Genomic DNA, 18746 nt, shown 5'->3' with positions numbered 1-18746 from the left:
TTTCCTTAACAGACCTTTAAATTTGCCTGGTAAGTTAATTGGAGACAGAGTGCAGCTTATCCTAGCACTACCCAGGAATTCATCTTTTCCGTTCCTAACATAAATATACCTCATTGATCTAAGATGGATTTCAATGGCCATGAATATCAGCTGAGATCATACAATACACATGACAATTCCCCAACAGCTTTCCATTGAGAGGAAGTCTTCTGAGTTGCAACTCAATCCTACATAAAAATTATTTTGTTTCACTAGAAGAGTTCAAGTGGGAATTGAAATTCAGCTTTAAAGGGGCCCATGGTTCTGCTGACAGTGACTTGAGCTAGGAAGTCAAAGAAATCACTATTGAGAAATGTATGAAGTCCCACCCCTGCCCATGATCCAGTAAAACAAGTACAATTTTGAGGAAAAATCAAAGCAGCAGATAGTTTTTCTATTAGATGTTCTGAGCGTTAACTCTTATCAGGTATGTTCTGGGGCTTCTTGAGAAAAAGGTACGTTGTAATGATTTCACAAACATTCATTAGTTGGTGTTCAACCCAGCTAATGTTTGGTGTTGTGTTAATGTATGAAAATGTGTGAGTGATCTAGAAGCTTCAGTGTGACACAATCACATTTGCTTTAATGTACAGGAAACAAGGTGGTGCACGCCATTACTTTAATTACATAATGATTTGTGCTATTGGAAGTCATGGGTCAATGTTAATGTAGCTCTTCTTTTCTTTCATGAAAAAAAAATCCTTTCAACATTCTTGATCAAAATCTCTGTTAGTATGTCACATTTGCTATATATCAGGTGAAAATATGTAGTTATTTCAAACTATACTTTCTAGAAAAAATGCTACGTACATTTGTGATTATTTTACCCCTTTTCTGTGCTTTTTCAGAGGACAGTCAGTATCTTTTATTCCAACTCTTAAGTTTTTACCCATGTCCAAGGCATTTTACAGACCCTTCTCTTTGTCATCCCTGAGAAGACCCTCAGAGCTGAAATATCTGGTCTTAATTCCTGCAATGCCTAAGCTGAATATTACTTGTTGTGATACAGCTTTACCCTGATCTTTTCCTTTTCTCTTCAGCTGATAAAAGAATTGTGTTTAGATTTCTGGTTTGGGTTTTTTTTCTGATGTATTGTTGCAGTTTGGGAGGAGTTGTGGCTGGGAAGGTAAGTGGAAACAACAGCTGGCTAAAGCGACTGTTTCCCCAACAAAAACTGCCCTGCATTTATTGCAGGGGAAGACAAAAAACACTCTCTAGGCATAGAAAGTGAATTACCGCAATTCACACCTCCCAGCTTGGGGGTGACTTTTTTACCTAGATTTACATTTTACTGCAAAGTCTGCAAGCCAGAGCAAGTTGTGCCTCGTTACTCGGTCTCAGGACAACAAACCCTCTCCACATCAAAGGCCTCTGTTTCCTCTCTCCACTTGGTAGCATTACTTTGTATTTAATAACATTGTGATTTAAATGCTCTCCAAATTACAAAATGTCTTTGGGGAGTTCCCGTGGGAAAAAAAGTGCTTATTGCAGATTTTCTCAAGCAGCTCAGGAACAAAGGGTATCAAAGCACCTTAGAAACAGTGACTAATGATTTATGCATGCTGTTTTGTTGTTACAATGTGACTTACATGTCCCAATGGTGAATAATAGCATCAGTCTAAACAAGGAGACACTGTCAGTCATATCACTCCCCTAATTAGGTGGTTGTTCATAGCCGCTGGGGCTGGCCAGCTCTGTCCCTGTCCTACTTTCCCTTCTGTGTCATCCAGAGTAGTCTGCTCCTTTCACAGAGTGTCTACCACTGTCTTCAGCAGGAACCTGGTGGACTGTGATAAAAACTTCCTGTTCTTTCCAGTGTCTCTCTAGAAATTTAAGCGACCAGAGAGGGTGAAGTTGAAAAGCTGGATGTTAAAGCCAGGAGATTAAGAGAGCTGAAAAATGATATTTTCAAAATTAATCATAATTTCTGCATTTTAAATGAGAGACAGGAGTATGTCACTGATTTGAAGATATATTAGTGTCTCAAAGTACCTCTTAAAACCAAGGAAGTGTGACAAAATCGACCATAGGAGAGAACTTAGAATATATTTTCATGGAAGATAAAGAAAGTGAAAGTTTTATACCATAACAGTAACAGCATCAACCAGAGAAAATCTGTTATGTATTTTAAAAATTTATTGATAATCATATGCTAAAGAATATCAAATAAGCAGAAGAAACACGAAAAAAACTTATGGGAGATAGGTGCAGGAGATAATTTCTGAAGTTAAATAAAAAACTTAAGAGAAAGGAAATATGTACAGGATGGAAAGAGCCATTTTTAAACTTTCACGCTGTTGCTTTCTCTACTAATTGGCCGTGAATGAAAAATACTGCACAAAATAATCAACAGTAGAAAATAGATAATAAGAGGAAATATACCACATCATTGGAAGTAAACAGAGAAAATGGACTACAGCAGTGGAGCACAACACCATCTGTATTATGAATAGGTATGAAGTCAGGTGAACCCTCAACAATGTTTAGAATAAAAAATAGGTTTAAAAACCTCTGCAGGTTTGACACATAAAAGCTTTATTGGGAAAAATAAGTTGAATAATTTAGAAGACAAAAAAAAAAGATAAGAGGAAGAAAAAGAAATGAAAAATTAAGCTAAAAATTTCTGCTTAGAGTAGTCAAGCTAAACCTTACACAACAGCTAAATGAATACAATAATTTACATGAGGATCACAAAAAACACAATAAAGATAATAATAGAGCGAAAGAATCCTGAGAACAAAAAAGCATACAAAAAAGCACATAAGGGAAGAGACCTGTGAAACTGGAGAGTAAATGGAACATTCAAAACAGCAAAACAAAAAGAATTTAAGAAAATATTAGAGGCTGCAACATTTACAATGACCAGATTCTTCTAAGCGTCTCCAATTCTGACATATATGAAGGCTGTGGGGCTGGGTCTAGCAGGGCCCACAGGTGTCCCACAGCTTCTTGCTGTAGCGGGGCAAGGCACAAGGGCTGCAGGCGGGAGAAGCGTAGGGTCTGCCAAAGGTGCAGAGGCCCCCCGAGCCCAGGGTGGCGCCGGCGCCGTAGAGGCCTCCCAGCCCCAGGTTGCCCCCAAAGGCAGGTGCTCCGGAGGAGCCCACCACGGCTTGCTGGGGGAAGGAGCTGAGGATGGGGCCGGGGAAGGTGACGACGACGGGGGGCGGCTGGATGAAGGCCGTCGAGTCGGGGCACTGCCGGGCGCACAGCTCGTTGCAGCTCTCGGCGATGGGCTGGGGGACGGCGACGCCGGTTTTCGGTGGGCACAGGTCGTAGCAAGACATCTTTGTGCGAGAGAGCTGAGCCTGAAACACGCGGGACCCAAGGACAGGTGTCATGAGCGAGGAGGAGATCCCGTGGCCGAGCAGTGCCCTGTTCCCAGGGCTGCCCTGGAGCTGGAGGGGCCAGAGCCGCCACCTTGCCCGCACTGCCTGCCGCTTGCTCTTTGCCCAGCCAGCCCCCCTCAGCGCCCTGCTCTCCGCACCCCTTGCCTTGCCCTCTCTGCACGCAGAGGGCACGCAAGCCCTCCCCGAGAGCCTGTGCAAGGCCTGGCTCTGCGCGTCTGGGCCACGGGGCTCCTTCCTCCTCCCTCCGCCACTCAGCCCGCCCTGGCCCTCCAAGCCTGCTGCCAGCACGCCCATGGCCAGCGGTGCTCTCCTGGCCACGGAGTCCCCACGCCAGCCCCTGCCAGAGGAGGCAGAGAGCTGCAGGCACCCACCTACCCTGTTCCTGAGCAGAGCGAGGCAGGAGCGGCGGATGCCAGCGCTTGCCGAGGGCAGCGCTTTTATGCCGGGCTGGCGAGTGCGGGGAGGAGCTGGCCGCGCTGGGGGCACGTGGCCCGCAGCGGCCGAGCCCCTGCCTCCTCCCTGCGTGGCATGGGGCTGCTTTGCTGATGCTGTTTCCTCTCCAGCCCCAACCTGCTCTATCAGCCCCTGCAATTACCCCGCTTGGATGCTTGCCAGCTGCCACCTAATGGGCCGAATGAGCCCAGCTGTCTTTTCATTATCTCGGTGTGTAAGAGGGCATGCAGCGTGACAAAGGCTGACTGCGAGCGCCCTGCGTGCCATAGCACTTGCCCAAGGGCTTGGTCTCGGGGCGGCCCCTTGCTTTCTTTGCAGAGCCGCAGGGAAGACCAGGGTCCTGGTGCTGGCCAGGAAGGCGGCCTTGCAAAGGCCTCCCGCATGCCAGTGACCGCATGACGTGCGCCGTGTGGCTATTATCCGCAGAGGCGCGAGGTTACGAAATGCCAAATCAAAGGCACTCCTCTCGGGCACTGCCTGCTCAGCACGATGCATCACTCAGCAGCCCAAAGGAGCCGGTCTCCATCCACCTGAAGGTGTTAGCCATCGACCTCTGCAATTCTGGGGGAGAAAAACCCCTCGCGCTCTTCCCTGAGGTGCGTGGTGCAAGGAGCACAGACCCCACCTGGGCCCACATGGCACAGGCTCGTGCCAGCCCTCCCCCAGCCCCTCGCAAGTGTCCCGGGAGCCCCATTGCTGGGGGACGGTGCTGGGCCGGGGCTGCCCTTGGGGTGCTGGGGAGATGGGAACTCTGCCTGGTGGCATGACCGCAGCAGCCCCCGGCTGGCTCGGCCCCGCCGGCGCTCGCGGTGTCTCTCCTCCCAGCAGAGCCTGGCTGCGGGCACAGGGCAGACGTGTCTTCCCCGGGCAGAGCACGAGGCAGGCAGCGGGGAGCTGCGGAAGCACAGCCCTCTCCCGCTGCGCGCAGACCCCGGCAGGGAGATGCCTGCTATCATTTAGCCCTCGAACCAGAAAGGGGAGGAAAGCCTCGGAAGTGGCAGGTGCTGGCCTGGCGAGGGGATGCTGACTCAGGGAGGGGCAGGAGCTGGACAGCCCCATCATCACTGGCAGGAGGGAGTGCCGCCTCTGCAGACTGGCCCAGGTGGTGCTGAGCAATGGCGGGGCTGCTATAAAAGCTCTGCCTCTGCCAGGCTCCCCCAAGCGCTGCTCTGGCCACCTTTGCCTCTGGGAACAGGGTAAGTCTGTGAGCGTTTCTCCTCCCGGCCCCCTGCTCCGGCCCCGGCCCCTCCGCCTCGGGCGCTCGCCTCTGCTGCTCTCTTGCAACCTCTGCCTTCTTGCAGAGCACCGTCCGATCCTGCGCAAAGATGTCTTGCTACGACCTGTGCCCACCGAAAACCGGCGTCGCCGTCCCCCAGCCCATCGCCGAGAGCTGCAACGAGCTGTGCGCCCGGCAGTGCCCCGACTCGACGGCCTTCATCCAGCCGCCCCCCGTCGTCGTCACCTTCCCCGGCCCCATCCTCAGCTCCTTCCCCCAGCAAGCCGTGGTGGGCTCCTCCGGAGCACCCGCCTTTGGGGGCAACCTGGGGCTGGGAGGCCTCTACGGCGCCGGCGCCACCCTGGGCTCGGGGGGCCTCTGCACCTTTGGCAGACCCTACGCTTCTCCTGCCTGCAGCCCTTGTGCCTTGCCCCGCTACAGCAAGAAGCTGTGGGACACCTGTGGGCCCTGCTAGACCCAGCTCAGCCCCAGGCGCTGCCCCCAGCCCAAACGCCAACACCCCCACCCAAGCAGGGCTGAGCTGGCGGGCACGGGGCACTGAGGAGACCTGAGCATCGCCAGCCCCAGCCAACGCCTGGGCAGCCGGCAGTGCCACCCACCCTCAGCCCTTCCCTGCCCTCTTCTCCTGCCCTCTGCTCTCCTCCCCTCCCCTCCCCTCTCGTCCCAGCTGTCGGATGGGGCAGGAGGTGGACCCGAAAGGCCCTGCGAGGCTGATGGGCCAAGTCCTCGGGATCTGGGATGCCGCGCCAAGGGGGCATCTGGAGCGAGAAGCGATGCCCTGGGGAAGATCCCTCTGCTTCCCCCAACACGTGGCAACCGGCCTCTCTGGGTCCTGCCCACCGTCTCTCTGACAGTCTCTCCTGCTCCTCTGGGCACAATAAAGCTTTCCTGCATTCAAGTCATGTCTCCCTCCCTCCATGTCCCATGTTGGGAAGACCCCGGCAGCCGTGGGAGGGCAAGTAGTGGTCCTCGGATGCCTGGGCAAGGGGAGGGTGGGTGGTGTTGGGAGAGGGAGGATGCAGGCAGCAGGCAGAGGAGAGAGAGCCTTTTGGTGGGCCTTGCAGGAGCTGGGGAAAGGGCAGAAGGCAGGACAGGCGCTGGCAGTGCTCCCTTGCCCGGTCTTCTCAGCCCGGGAGCGGCGGCAGCAGCTCCGCCAGGTCCCGCTGCTCCGCAGAAGCAGGGCAGCATCTCCGGGCGTCTGCACAGAGGAGGCTGGAGGAGAGCCGGTGTTAAACCCCGTGCCTGGGAAATGGCCGTCGATTGCTGGAGAGCAGCTTGTCAGGAAAGGCCCTGGGGGTGCTGGTGGACGCCAAGCTGAGCATGAGCCGGCAACGTGCGTTGGGGCAGAGGCAGCCGGCGGTGTCCTGGGCTGCATGCGGAGGAGGTGGAGGGAGGGGATCCTTGGCCTCCACTCAGCACTGGCGAGGCCACCCCTGGGCTGCTGTGTCCAGTGCTGGGCTCCCCAGCACGGGAGAGATGTGGGGCTACAGGAGAGAGTCCAGCAAAGTGCCGCACACAGCTGCCGAAGGGACAGGGAGCACGTGTCCTCTGGGGAGAGCCTCAGAGAGATGGGACTGTTCCTCTTGGTGCTGAGGAGGCTCGGGGTGGGGTGGGGGGAGCGTCTCATCAATGTGCACCCCTGGCTGAAGGGAAGGCATCAGGAAGATGGAGCCAGGCTCTTTTCAGAGGTGTCCAGTGCCAGGACAAGAGACAATGGGCACCAGCTGAAAGACGGGAGGCTCCGCCTCAACATCCCAAAGCCCTTTTTCCACTGTGAGGGTGAACGAGCCCTGGCACAAGTTGGCCCGGGAGGTTGTGGAGTCTGCATCCTTGGAGACGTGCAAAAGCCGTGTGGCCACGGCGCTGGGCAGCCGGCTCGGGGTGACCCTGCTTGAGGGGGCAGCATGACAAGATGCCCTGCAAAGGCTCCTGCCACAAGAGCCAGGCTGTGTTTTCTGTGATCTGGCGTCTGCGGCAGAGAACCGAGGAGCACGGCGTGTGTTGGTCTGTGCTGGGGATGGGGAAGTGGAAGGGGAAAGGGAAGGTGAAGGAGGAGAGGGAAGGGGAGAGTGGAGTGGAAGGGGAAGGGAAATAGGATGAGGAAGGGGAAGGGGGAGTAGAAAAAGAAGGGAAGAGGAAGGGAAAGGAGGAGGAGAAGAGGCACGGGAAGGGGAGGGAGAAGCGGTGGGGAAAGAGGAAAGGGAGGGAGAAGGGGAAGGAGAAGAAGAAGGGGGAGAAGCGAAAAGAAAGTAGCAAAAGGGTACAAAGAAGAGGAAAGGGCACTGGACGTTGTTAGGGAAGAGGAAGGGAATGGGAAGCCTCCCGTTTCCTTTTTCTCCCAGGGCCTCAAGCTGAGCCAAGGAGGCACAAAGGTCTGGAGCTGCGGCAGGAATTGCTCCTGGCTGGCTCCCATCCCCTGGGGCAGCCGTGCTCACGCGCAGGGAGGCTGGAGGCCTGCAAACACCCCAGGGCTGCATGTCGTGCAGGCAGGGGAGCCACCTGCGTTCAGGCAGGGCCCTTGGAGCTCAGCCGCGGGACCGTGTGTGGGGGGGTCTCCCAAAAGGCAGCTCAGCCGGGCTCTGCTGGGGCTGAGCCTGCCCTGGCCCGGCTGGAGGGGGACACGTGCAGGGCGAGGGAGCCCTGCAGCCCACGCTAGGCCTTGAAAGGAAAGGCAGAGAGGCAGGTGTTGGATGCAGGCTTGCTTTATTGCAGTGCAGGAAAGCACCCACTGCAGAAAGACACACAAGGCAGAGGCAGGCAGGTTGTCACCCCGGGCTTCAAGAGAGGTGTTCCTTCAGGCTTCTCCCAGGCGGTGGCTGTTGTGGAGACAAGCAAGTGCCCTGTGGGACGATGGTGGAGTTGCACCATGCACCTGGGCATGGGCAGGAGCAAGGAGGAGAGGCAAGATGGAGAGAGGGGACGGAGGGGAGAAAGGAGAGGAGGTGTGAGGCTGAGGAGGCCCAGGGTCTCTGGGGGCTCTGGGGCTGGGTCTAGCAGGGCCCACAGGTGTCCCACAGCTTCTTGCTGTAGCGGGGCAAGGCACAAGGGCTGCAGGCGGGAGAAGCGTAGGGTCTGCCAAAGGTGCAGAGGCCCCCCGAGCCCAGGGTGGCGCCGGCGCCGTAGAGGCCTCCCAGCCCCAGGTTGCCCCCAAAGGCGGGTGCTCCGGAGGAGCCCACCACGGCTTGCTGGGGGAAGGAGCTGAGGATGGGGCCGGGGAAGGTGACGACGACGGGGGGCGGCTGGATGAAGGCCGTCGAGTCGGGGCACTGCCGGGCGCACAGCTCGTTGCAGCTCTCGGCGATGGGCTGGGGGACGGCGACGCCGGTTTTCGGTGGGCACAGGTCGTAGCAAGACATCTTTGTGCGAGAGAGCTGAGCCTGAAACACGCGGGACCCAAGGACAGGTGTCATGAGCGAGGAGGAGATCCCGTGGCCGAGCAGTGCCCTGTTCCCAGGGCTGCCCTGGAGCTGGAGGGGCCAGAGCCGCCACCTTGCCCGCACTGCCTGCCGCTTGCTCTTTGCCCAGCCAGCCCCCCTCAGCGCCCTGCTCTCCGCACCCCTTGCCTTGCCCTCTCTGCACGCAGAGGGCACGCAAGCCCTCCCCGAGAGCCTGTGCAAGGCCTGGCTCTGCGCGTCTGGGCCACGGGGCTCCTTCCTCCTCCCTCCGCCACTCAGCCCGCCCTGGCCCTCCAAGCCTGCTGCCAGCACGCCCATGGCCAGCGGTGCTCTCCTGGCCACGGAGTCCCCACGCCAGCCCCTGCCAGAGGAGGCAGAGAGCTGCAGGCACCCACCTACCCTGTTCCTGAGCAGAGCGAGGCAGGAGCGGCGGATGCCAGCGCTTGCCGAGGGCAGCGCTTTTATGCCGGGCTGGCGAGTGCGGGGAGGAGCTGGCCGCGCTGGGGGCACGTGGCCCGCAGCGGCCGAGCCCCTGCCTCCTCCCTGCGTGGCATGGGGCTGCTTTGCTGATGCTGTTTCCTCTCCAGCCCCAACCTGCTCTATCAGCCCCTGCAATTACCCCGCTTGGATGCTTGCCAGCTGCCACCTAATGGGCCGAATGAGCCCAGCTGTCTTTTCATTATCTCGGTGTGTAAGAGGGCATGCAGCGTGACAAAGGCTGACTGCGAGCGCCCTGCGTGCCATAGCACTTGCCCAAGGGCTTGGTCTCGGGGCGGCCCCTTGCTTTCTTTGCAGAGCCGCAGGGAAGACCAGGGTCCTGGTGCTGGCCAGGAAGGCGGCCTTGCAAAGGCCTCCCGCATGCCAGTGACCGCATGACGTGCGCCGTGTGGCTATTATCCGCAGAGGCGCGAGGTTACGAAATGCCAAATCAAAGGCACTCCTCTCGGGCACTGCCTGCTCAGCACGATGCATCACTCAGCAGCCCAAAGGAGCCGGTCTCCATCCACCTGAAGGTGTTAGCCATCGACCTCTGCAATTCTGGGGGAGAAAAACCCCTCGCGCTCTTCCCTGAGGTGCGTGGTGCAAGGAGCACAGACCCCACCTGGGCCCACATGGCACAGGCTCGTGCCAGCCCTCCCCCAGCCCCTCGCAAGTGTCCCGGGAGCCCCATTGCTGGGGGACGGTGCTGGGCCGGGGCTGCCCTTGGGGTGCTGGGGAGATGGGAACTCTGCCTGGTGGCATGACCGCAGCAGCCCCCGGCTGGCTCGGCCCCGCCGGCGCTCGCGGTGTCTCTCCTCCCAGCAGAGCCTGGCTGCGGGCACAGGGCAGACGTGTCTTCCCCGGGCAGAGCACGAGGCAGGCAGCGGGGAGCTGCGGAAGCACAGCCCTCTCCCGCTGCGCGCAGACCCCGGCAGGGAGATGCCTGCTATCATTTAGCCCTCGAACCAGAAAGGGGAGGAAAGCCTCGGAAGTGGCAGGTGCTGGCCTGGCGAGGGGATGCTGACTCAGGGAGGGGCAGGAGCTGGACAGCCCCATCATCACTGGCAGGAGGGAGTGCCGCCTCTGCAGACTGGCCCAGGTGGTGCTGAGCAATGGCGGGGCTGCTATAAAAGCTCTGCCTCTGCCAGGCTCCCCCAAGCGCTGCTCTGGCCACCTTTGCCTCTGGGAACAGGGTAAGTCTGTGAGCGTTTCTCCTCCCGGCCCCCTGCTCCGGCCCCGGCCCCTCCGCCTCGGGCGCTCGCCTCTGCTGCTCTCTTGCAACCTCTGCCTTCTTGCAGAGCACCGTCCGATCCTGCGCAAAGATGTCTTGCTACGACCTGTGCCCACCGAAAACCGGCGTCGCCGTCCCCCAGCCCATCGCCGAGAGCTGCAACGAGCTGTGCGCCCGGCAGTGCCCCGACTCGACGGCCTTCATCCAGCCGCCCCCCGTCGTCGTCACCTTCCCCGGCCCCATCCTCAGCTCCTTCCCCCAGCAAGCCGTGGTGGGCTCCTCCGGAGCACCCGCCTTTGGGGGCAACCTGGGGCTGGGAGGCCTCTACGGCGCCGGCGCCACCCTGGGCTCGGGGGGCCTCTGCACCTTTGGCAGACCCTACGCTTCTCCTGCCTGCAGCCCTTGTGCCTTGCCCCGCTACAGCAAGAAGCTGTGGGACACCTGTGGGCCCTGCTAGACCCAGCTCAGCCCCAGGCGCTGCCCCCAGCCCAAACGCCAACACCCCCACCCAAGCAGGGCTGAGCTGGCGGGCACGGGGCACTGAGGAGACCTGAGCATCGCCAGCCCCAGCCAACGCCTGGGCAGCCGGCAGTGCCACCCACCCTCAGCCCTTCCCTGCCCTCTTCTCCTGCCCTCTGCTCTCCTCCCCTCCCCTCCCCTCTCGTCCCAGCTGTCGGATGGGGCAGGAGGTGGACCCGAAAGGCCCTGCGAGGCTGATGGGCCAAGTCCTCGGGATCTGGGATGCCGCGCCAAGGGGGCATCTGGAGCGAGAAGCGATGCCCTGGGGAAGATCCCTCTGCTTCCCCCAACACGTGGCAACCGGCCTCTCTGGGTCCTGCCCACCGTCTCTCTGACAGTCTCTCCTGCTCCTCTGGGCACAATAAAGCTTTCCTGCATTCAAGTCATGTCTCCCTCCCTCCATGTCCCATGTTGGGAAGACCCCGGCAGCCGTGGGAGGGCAAGTAGTGGTCCTCGGATGCCTGGGCAAGGGGAGGGTGGGTGGTGTTGGGAGAGGGAGGATGCAGGCAGCAGGCAGAGGAGAGAGAGCCTTTTGGTGGGCCTTGCAGGAGCTGGGGAAAGGGCAGAAGGCAGGACAGGCGCTGGCAGTGCTCCCTTGCCCGGTCTTCTCAGCCCGGGAGCGGCGGCAGCAGCTCCGCCAGGTCCCGCTGCTCCGCAGAAGCAGGGCAGCATCTCCGGGCGTCTGCACAGAGGAGGCTGGAGGAGAGCCGGTGTTAAACCCCGTGCCTGGGAAATGGCCGTCGATTGCTGGAGAGCAGCTTGTCAGGAAAGGCCCTGGGGGTGCTGGTGGACGCCAAGCTGAGCATGAGCCGGCAACGTGCGTTGGGGCAGAGGCAGCCGGCGGTGTCCTGGGCTGCATGCGGAGGAGGTGGAGGGAGGGGATCCTTGGCCTCCACTCAGCACTGGCGAGGCCACCCCTGGGCTGCTGTGTCCAGTGCTGGGCTCCCCAGCACGGGAGAGATGTGGGGCTACAGGAGAGAGTCCAGCAAAGTGCCGCACACAGCTGCCGAAGGGACAGGGAGCACGTGTCCTCTGGGGAGAGCCTCAGAGAGATGGGACTGTTCCTCTTGGTGCTGAGGAGGCTCGGGGTGGGGTGGGGGGAGCGTCTCATCAATGTGCACCCCTGGCTGAAGGGAAGGCATCAGGAAGATGGAGCCAGGCTCTTTTCAGAGGTGTCCAGTGCCAGGACAAGAGACAATGGGCACCAGCTGAAAGACGGGAGGCTCCGCCTCAACATCCCAAAGCCCTTTTTCCACTGTGAGGGTGAACGAGCCCTGGCACAAGTTGGCCCGGGAGGTTGTGGAGTCTGCATCCTTGGAGACGTGCAAAAGCCGTGTGGCCACGGCGCTGGGCAGCCGGCTCGGGGTGACCCTGCTTGAGGGGGCAGCATGACAAGATGCCCTGCAAAGGCTCCTGCCACAAGAGCCAGGCTGTGTTTTCTGTGATCTGGCGTCTGCGGCAGAGAACCGAGGAGCACGGCGTGTGTTGGTCTGTGCTGGGGATGGGGAAGTGGAAGGGGAAAGGGAAGGTGAAGGAGGAGAGGGAAGGGGAGAGTGGAGTGGAAGGGGAAGGGAAATAGGATGAGGAAGGGGAAGGGGGAGTAGAAAAAGAAGGGAAGAGGAAGGGAAAGGAGGAGGAGAAGAGGCACGGGAAGGGGAGGGAGAAGCGGTGGGGAAAGAGGAAAGGGAGGGAGAAGGGGAAGGAGAAGAAGAAGGGGGAGAAGCGAAAAGAAAGTAGCAAAAGGGTACAAAGAAGAGGAAAGGGCACTGGACGTTGTTAGGGAAGAGGAAGGGAATGGGAAGCCTCCCGTTTCCTTTTTCTCCCAGGGCCTCAAGCTGAGCCAAGGAGGCACAAAGGTCTGGAGCTGCGGCAGGAATTGCTCCTGGCTGGCTCCCATCCCCTGGGGCAGCCGTGCTCACGCGCAGGGAGGCTGGAGGCCTGCAAACACCCCAGGGCTGCATGTCGTGCAGGCAGGGGAGCCACCTGCGTTCAGGCAGGGCCCTTGGAGCTCAGCCGCGGGACCGTGTGTGGGGGGGTCTCCCAAAAGGCAGCTCAGCCGGGCTCTGCTGGGGCTGAGCCTGCCCTGGCCCGGCTGGAGGGGGACACGTGCAGGGCGAGGGAGCCCTGCAGCCCACGCTAGGCCTTGAAAGGAAAGGCAGAGAGGCAGGTGTTGGATGCAGGCTTGCTTTATTGCAGTGCAGGAAAGCACCCACTGCAGAAAGACACACAAGGCAGAGGCAGGCAGGTTGTCACCCCGGGCTTCAAGAGAGGTGTTCCTTCAGGCTTCTCCCAGGCGGTGGCTGTTGTGGAGACAAGCAAGTGCCCTGTGGGACGATGGTGGAGTTGCACCATGCACCTGGGCATGGGCAGGAGCAAGGAGGAGAGGCAAGATGGAGAGAGGGGACGGAGGGGAGAAAGGAGAGGAGGTGTGAGGCTGAGGAGGCCCAGGGTCTCTGGGGGCTCTGGGGCTGGGTCTAGCAGGGCCCACAGGTGTCCCACAGCTTCTTGCTGTAGCGGGGCAAGGCACAAGGGCTGCAGGCGGGAGAAGCGTAGGGTCTGCCAAAGGTGCAGAGGCCCCCCGAGCCCAGGGTGGCGCCGGCGCCGTAGAGGCCTCCCAGCCCCAGGTTGCCCCCAAAGGCGGGTGCTCCGGAGGAGCCCACCACGGCTTGCTGGGGGAAGGAGCTGAGGATGGGGCCGGGGAAGGTGACGACGACGGGGGGCGGCTGGATGAAGGCCGTCGAGTCGGGGCACTGCCGGGCGCACAGCTCGTTGCAGCTCTCGGCGATGGGCTGGGGGACGGCGACGCCGGTTTTCGGTGGGCACAGGTCGTAGCAAGACATCTTTGTGCGAGAGAGCTGAGCCTGAAACACGCGGGACCCAAGGACAGGTGTCATGAGCGAGGAGGAGATCCCGTGGCCGAGCAGTGCCCTGTTCCCAGGGCTGCCCTGGAGCTGGAGGGGCCAGAGCCGCCACCTTGCCCGCACTGCCTGCCGCTTGCTCTTTGCCCAGCCAGCCCCCCTCAGCGCCCTGCTCTCCGCACCCCTTGCCTTGCCCTCTCTGCACGCAGAGGGCACGCAAGCCCTCCCCGAGAGCCTGTGCAAGGCCTGGCTCTGCGCGTCTGGGCCACGGGGCTCCTTCCTCCTCCCTCCGCCACTCAGCCCGCCCTGGCCCTCCAAGCCTGCTGCCAGCACGCCCATGGCCAGCGGTGCTCTCCTGGCCACGGAGTCCCCACGCCAGCCCCTGCCAGAGGAGGCAGAGAGCTGCAGGCACCCACCTACCCTGTTCCTGAGCAGAGCGAGGCAGGAGCGGCGGATGCCAGCGCTTGCCGAGGGCAGCGCTTTTATGCCGGGCTGGCGAGTGCGGGGAGGAGCTGGCCGCGCTGGGGGCACGTGGCCCGCAGCGGCCGAGCCCCTGCCTCCTCCCTGCGTGGCATGGGGCTGCTTTGCTGATGCTGTTTCCTCTCCAGCCCCAACCTGCTCTATCAGCCCCTGCAATTACCCCGCTTGGATGCTTGCCAGCTGCCACCTAATGGGCCGAATGAGCCCAGCTGTCTTTTCATTATCTCGGTGTGTAAGAGGGCATGCAGCGTGACAAAGGCTGACTGCGAGCGCCCTGCGTGCCATAGCACTTGCCCAAGGGCTTGGTCTCGGGGCGGCCCCTTGCTTTCTTTGCAGAGCCGCAGGGAAGACCAGGGTCCTGGTGCTGGCCAGGAAGGCGGCCTTGCAAAGGCCTCCCGCATGCCAGTGACCGCATGACGTGCGCCGTGTGGCTATTATCCGCAGAGGCGCGAGGTTACGAAATGCCAAATCAAAGGCACTCCTCTCGGGCACTGCCTGCTCAGCACGATGCATCACTCAGCAGCCCAAAGGAGCCGGTCTCCATCCACCTGAAGGTGTTAGCCATCGACCTCTGCAATTCTGGGGGAGAAAAACCCCTCGCGCTCTTCCCTGAGGTGCGTGGTGCAAGGAGCACAGACCCCACCTGGGCCCACATGGCACAGGCTCGTGCCAGCCCTCCCCCAGCCCCTCGCAAGTGTCCCGGGAGCCCCATTGCTGGGGGACGGTGCTGGGCCGGGGCTGCCCTTGGGGTGCTGGGGAGATGGGAACTCTGCCTGGTGGCATGACCGCAGCAGCCCCCGGCTGGCTCGGCCCCGCCGGCGCTCGCGGTGTCTCTCCTCCCAGCAGAGCCTGGCTGCGGGCACAGGGCAGACGTGTCTTCCCCGGGCAGAGCACGAGGCAGGCAGCGGGGAGCTGCGGAAGCACAGCCCTCTCCCGCTGCGCGCAGACCCCGGCAGGGAGATGCCTGCTATCATTTAGCCCTCGAACCAGAAAGGGGAGGAAAGCCTCGGAAGTGGCAGGTGCTGGCCTGGCGAGGGGATGCTGACTCAGGGAGGGGCAGGAGCTGGACAGCCCCATCATCACTGGCAGGAGGGAGTGCCGCCTCTGCAGACTGGCCCAGGTGGTGCTGAGCAATGGCGGGGCTGCTATAAAAGCTCTGCCTCTGCCAGGCTCCCCCAAGCGCTGCTCTGGCCACCTTTGCCTCTGGGAACAGGGTAAGTCTGTGAGCGTTTCTCCTCCCGGCCCCCTGCTCCGGCCCCGGCCCCTCCGCCTCGGGCGCTCGCCTCTGCTGCTCTCTTGCAACCTCTGCCTTCTTGCAGAGCACCGTCCGATCCTGCGCAAAGATGTCTTGCTACGACCTGTGCCCACCGAAAACCGGCGTCGCCGTCCCCCAGCCCATCGCCGAGAGCTGCAACGAGCTGTGCGCCCGGCAGTGCCCCGACTCGACGGCCTTCATCCAGCCGCCCCCCGTCGTCGTCACCTTCCCCGGCCCCATCCTCAGCTCCTTCCCCCAGCAAGCCGTGGTGGGCTCCTCCGGAGCACCCGCCTTTGGGGGCAACCTGGGGCTGGGAGGCCTCTACGGCGCCGGCGCCACCCTGGGCTCGGGGGGCCTCTGCACCTTTGGCAGACCCTACGCTTCTCCCGCCTGCAGCCCTTGTGCCTTGCCCCGCTACAGCAAGAAGCTGTGGGACACCTGTGGGCCCTGCTAGACCCAGCTCAGCCCCAGGCGCTGCCCCCAGCCCAAACGCCAACACCCCCACCCAAGCAGGGCTGAGCTGGCGGGCACGGGGCACTGAGGAGACCTGAGCATCGCCAGCCCCAGCCAACGCCTGGGCAGCCGGCAGTGCCACCCACCCTCAGCCCTTCCCTGCCCTCTTCTCCTGCCCTCTGCTCTCCTCCCCTCCCCTCCCCTCTCGTCCCAGCTGTCGGATGGGGCAGGAGGTGGACCCGAAAGGCCCTGCGAGGCTGATGGGCCAAGTCCTCGGGATCTGGGATGCCGCGCCAAGGGGGCATCTGGAGCGAGAAGCGATGCCCTGGGGAAGATCCCTCTGCTTCCCCCAACACGTGGCAACCGGCCTCTCTGGGTCCTGCCCACCGTCTCTCTGACAGTCTCTCCTGCTCCTCTGGGCACAATAAAGCTTTCCTGCATTCAAGTCATGTCTCCCTCCCTCCATGTCCCATGTTGGGAAGACCCCGGCAGCCGTGGGAGGGCAAGTAGTGGTCCTCGGATGCCTGGGCAAGGGGAGGGTGGGTGGTGTTGGGAGAGGGAGGATGCAGGCAGCAGGCAGAGGAGAGAGAGCCTTTTGGTGGGCCTTGCAGGAGCTGGGGAAAGGGCAGAAGGCAGGACAGGCGCTGGCAGTGCTCCCTTGCCCGGTCTTCTCAGCCCGGGAGCGGCGGCAGCAGCTCCGCCAGGTCCCGCTGCTCCGCAGAAGCAGGGCAGCATCTCCGGGCGTCTGCACAGAGGAGGCCGGAGGAGAGCCAGTGTTAAACCCCGTGCCTGGGAAATGGCCGTCGATTGCTGGAGAGCAGCTTGTCAGGAAAGGCCCTGGGGGTGCTGGTGGACGCCAAGCTGAGCATGAGCCGGCAACGTGCGTTGGGGCAGAGGCAGCCGGCGGTGTCCTGGGCTGCATGCGGAGGAGGTGGAGGGAGGGGATCCTTGGCCTCCACTCAGCACTGGCGAGGCCACCCCTGGGCTGCTGTGTCCAGTGCTGGGCTCCCCAGCACGGGAGAGATGTGGGGCTACAGGAGAGAGTCCAGCAAAGTGCCGCACACAGCTGCCGAAGGGACAGGGAGCACGTGTCCTCTGGGGAGAGCCTCAGAGAGATGGGACTGTTCCTCTTGGTGCTGAGGAGGCTCGGGGTGGGGTGGGGGGAGCGTCTCATCAATGTGCACCCCTGGCTGAAGGGAAGGCATCAGGAAGATGGAGCCAGGCTCTTTTCAGAGGTGTCCAGTGCCAGGACAAGAGACAATGGGCACCAGCTGAAAGACGGGAGGCTCCGCCTCAACATCCCAAAGCCCTTTTTCCACTGTGAGGGTGAACGAGCCCTGACACAAGTTGGCCCGGGAGGTTGTGGAGTCTGCGTCCTTGGAGACGTGCAAAAGCCGTGTGGCCACGGCGCTGGGCAGCCGGCTCGGGGTGACCCTGCTTGAGGGGGCAGCATGACAAGATGCCCTGCAAAGGCTCCTGCCACAAGAGCCAGGCTGTGTTTTCTGTGATCTGGCGTCTGCGGCAGAGAACCGAGGAGCACGGCGTGTGTTGGTCTGTGCTGGGGATGGGGAAGTGGAAGGGGAAAGGGAAGGTGAAGGAGGAGAGGGAAGGGGAGAGTGGAGTGGAAGGGGAAGGGAAATAGGATGAGGAAGGGGAAGGGGGAGTAGAAAAAGAAGGGAAGAGGAAGGGAAAGGAGGAGGAGAAGAGGCACGGGAAGGGGAGGGAGAAGCGGTGGGGAAAGAGGAAAGGGAGGGAGAAGGGGAAGGAGAAGAAGAAGGGGGAGAAGCGAAAAGAAAGTAGCAAAAGGGTACAAAGAAGAGGAAAGGGCACTGGACGTTGTTAGGGAAGAGGAAGGGAATGGGAAGCCTCCCGTTTCCTTTTTCTCCCAGGGCCTCAAGCTGAGCCAAGGAGGCACAAAGGTCTGGAGCTGCGGCAGGAATTGCTCCTGGCTGGCTCCCATCCCCTGGGGCAGCCGTGCTCACGCGCAGGGAGGCTGGAGGCCTGCAAACACCCCAGGGCTGCATGTCGTGCAGGCAGGGGAGCCACCTGCGTTCAGGCAGGGCCCTTGGAGCTCAGCCGCGGGACCGTGTGTGGGGGGTCTCCCAAAAGGCAGCTCAGCCGGGCTCTGCTGGGGCTGAGCCTGCCCTGGCCCGGCTGGAGGGGGACACGTGCAGGGCGAGGGAGCCCTGCAGCCCACGCTAGGCCTTGAAAGGAAAGGCAGAGAGGCAGGTGTTGGATGCAGGCTTGCTTTATTGCAGTGCAGGAAAGCACCCACTGCAGAAAGACACACAAGGCAGAGGCAGGCAGGTTGTCACCCCGGGCTTCAAGAGAGGTGTTCCTTCAGGCTTCTCCCAGGCGGTGGCTGTTGTGGAGACAAGCAAGTGCCCTGTGGGACGATGGTGGAGTTGCACCATGCACCTGGGCATGGGCAGGAGCAAGGAGGAGAGGCAAGATGGAGAGAGGGGACGGAGGGGAGAAAGGAGAGGAGGTGTGAGGCTGAGGAGGCCCAGGGTCTCTGGGGGCTCTGGGGCTGGGTCTAGCAGGGCCCACAGGTGTCCCACAGCTTCTTGCTGTAGCGGGGCAAGGCACAAGGGCTGCAGGCGGGAGAAGCGTAGGGTCTGCCAAAGGTGCAGAGGCCCCCCGAGCCCAGGGTGGCGCCGGCGCCGTAGAGGCCTCCCAGCCCCAGGTTGCCCCCAAAGGCGGGTGCTCCGGAGGAGCCCACCACGGCTTGCTGGGGGAAGGAGCTGAGGATGGGGCCGGGGAAGGTGACGACGACGGGGGGCGGCTGGATGAAGGCCGTCGAGTCGGGGCACTGCCGGGCGCACAGCTCGTTGCAGCTCTCGGCGATGGGCTGGGGGACGGCGACGCCGGTTTTCGGTGGGCACAGGTCGTAGCAAGACATCTTTGTGCGAGAGAGCTGAGCCTGAAACACGCGGGACCCAAGGACAGGTGTCATGAGCGAGGAGGAGATCCCGTGGCCAAGCAGTGCCCTGTTCCCA

At 61.1% G+C, this 18746-nt stretch overlaps 4 protein-coding genes across 4 annotated transcripts; 1 reads left to right on the top strand and 3 right to left on the bottom strand.

The window, feature by feature from the left end:
* Window positions 1–7762: 7762 nt before the first annotated feature.
* Window positions 7763–8501, bottom strand: LOC138687162 (scale keratin-like). Its single transcript, XM_069793125.1, has one exon. The coding sequence runs from the start codon at window positions 8484–8486 to the stop codon at window positions 8067–8069; it is 420 nt and encodes a 139-aa protein (XP_069649226.1). The 5' UTR covers window positions 8487–8501; the 3' UTR covers window positions 7763–8066.
* A 4370-nt stretch (window positions 8502–12871) lies between these two features.
* LOC138687160 (scale keratin-like) lies at window positions 12872–13610 on the bottom strand. The gene has a single exon (XM_069793123.1). The coding sequence runs from the start codon at window positions 13593–13595 to the stop codon at window positions 13176–13178; it is 420 nt and encodes a 139-aa protein (XP_069649224.1). The 5' UTR covers window positions 13596–13610; the 3' UTR covers window positions 12872–13175.
* A 297-nt stretch (window positions 13611–13907) lies between these two features.
* On the top strand, window positions 13908–16210 carry LOC138687161 (scale keratin-like). Its single transcript, XM_069793124.1, has one exon. It carries the CDS (start codon window positions 15383–15385, stop codon window positions 15746–15748), a length of 366 nt encoding a protein of 121 aa, XP_069649225.1. The 5' UTR covers window positions 13908–15382; the 3' UTR covers window positions 15749–16210.
* A 1769-nt stretch (window positions 16211–17979) lies between these two features.
* LOC138687158 (scale keratin-like) lies at window positions 17980–18649 on the bottom strand. Its single transcript, XM_069793121.1, has one exon. The coding sequence runs from the start codon at window positions 18647–18649 to the stop codon at window positions 18284–18286; it is 366 nt and encodes a 121-aa protein (XP_069649222.1). The 3' UTR covers window positions 17980–18283.
* Between the last annotated feature and the right edge of the window lie 97 nt (window positions 18650–18746).

Source organism: Haliaeetus albicilla, chromosome 10 (assembly GCF_947461875.1).
Source record: "Haliaeetus albicilla chromosome 10, bHalAlb1.1, whole genome shotgun sequence".
Taxonomy (NCBI): Eukaryota; Metazoa; Chordata; class Aves; order Accipitriformes; family Accipitridae; genus Haliaeetus; species Haliaeetus albicilla.
Note: the sequence above shows the minus strand (reverse complement) of the source record. Positions and strands in the feature narration are given on the sequence as shown.

Excerpts from the sequence above, each read along its gene's own strand:
- LOC138687162 (XM_069793125.1), bottom strand. The coding sequence starts at position 8,486 with ATGACACCTGTCCTTGGGTCCCGCGTGTTTCAGGCTCAGCTCTCTCGC.
- LOC138687160 (XM_069793123.1), bottom strand. The coding sequence starts at position 13,595 with ATGACACCTGTCCTTGGGTCCCGCGTGTTTCAGGCTCAGCTCTCTCGC.
- LOC138687161 (XM_069793124.1), top strand. The coding sequence starts at position 15,383 with ATGTCTTGCTACGACCTGTGCCCACCGAAAACCGGCGTCGCCGTCCCC.
- LOC138687158 (XM_069793121.1), bottom strand. The coding sequence starts at position 18,649 with ATGTCTTGCTACGACCTGTGCCCACCGAAAACCGGCGTCGCCGTCCCC.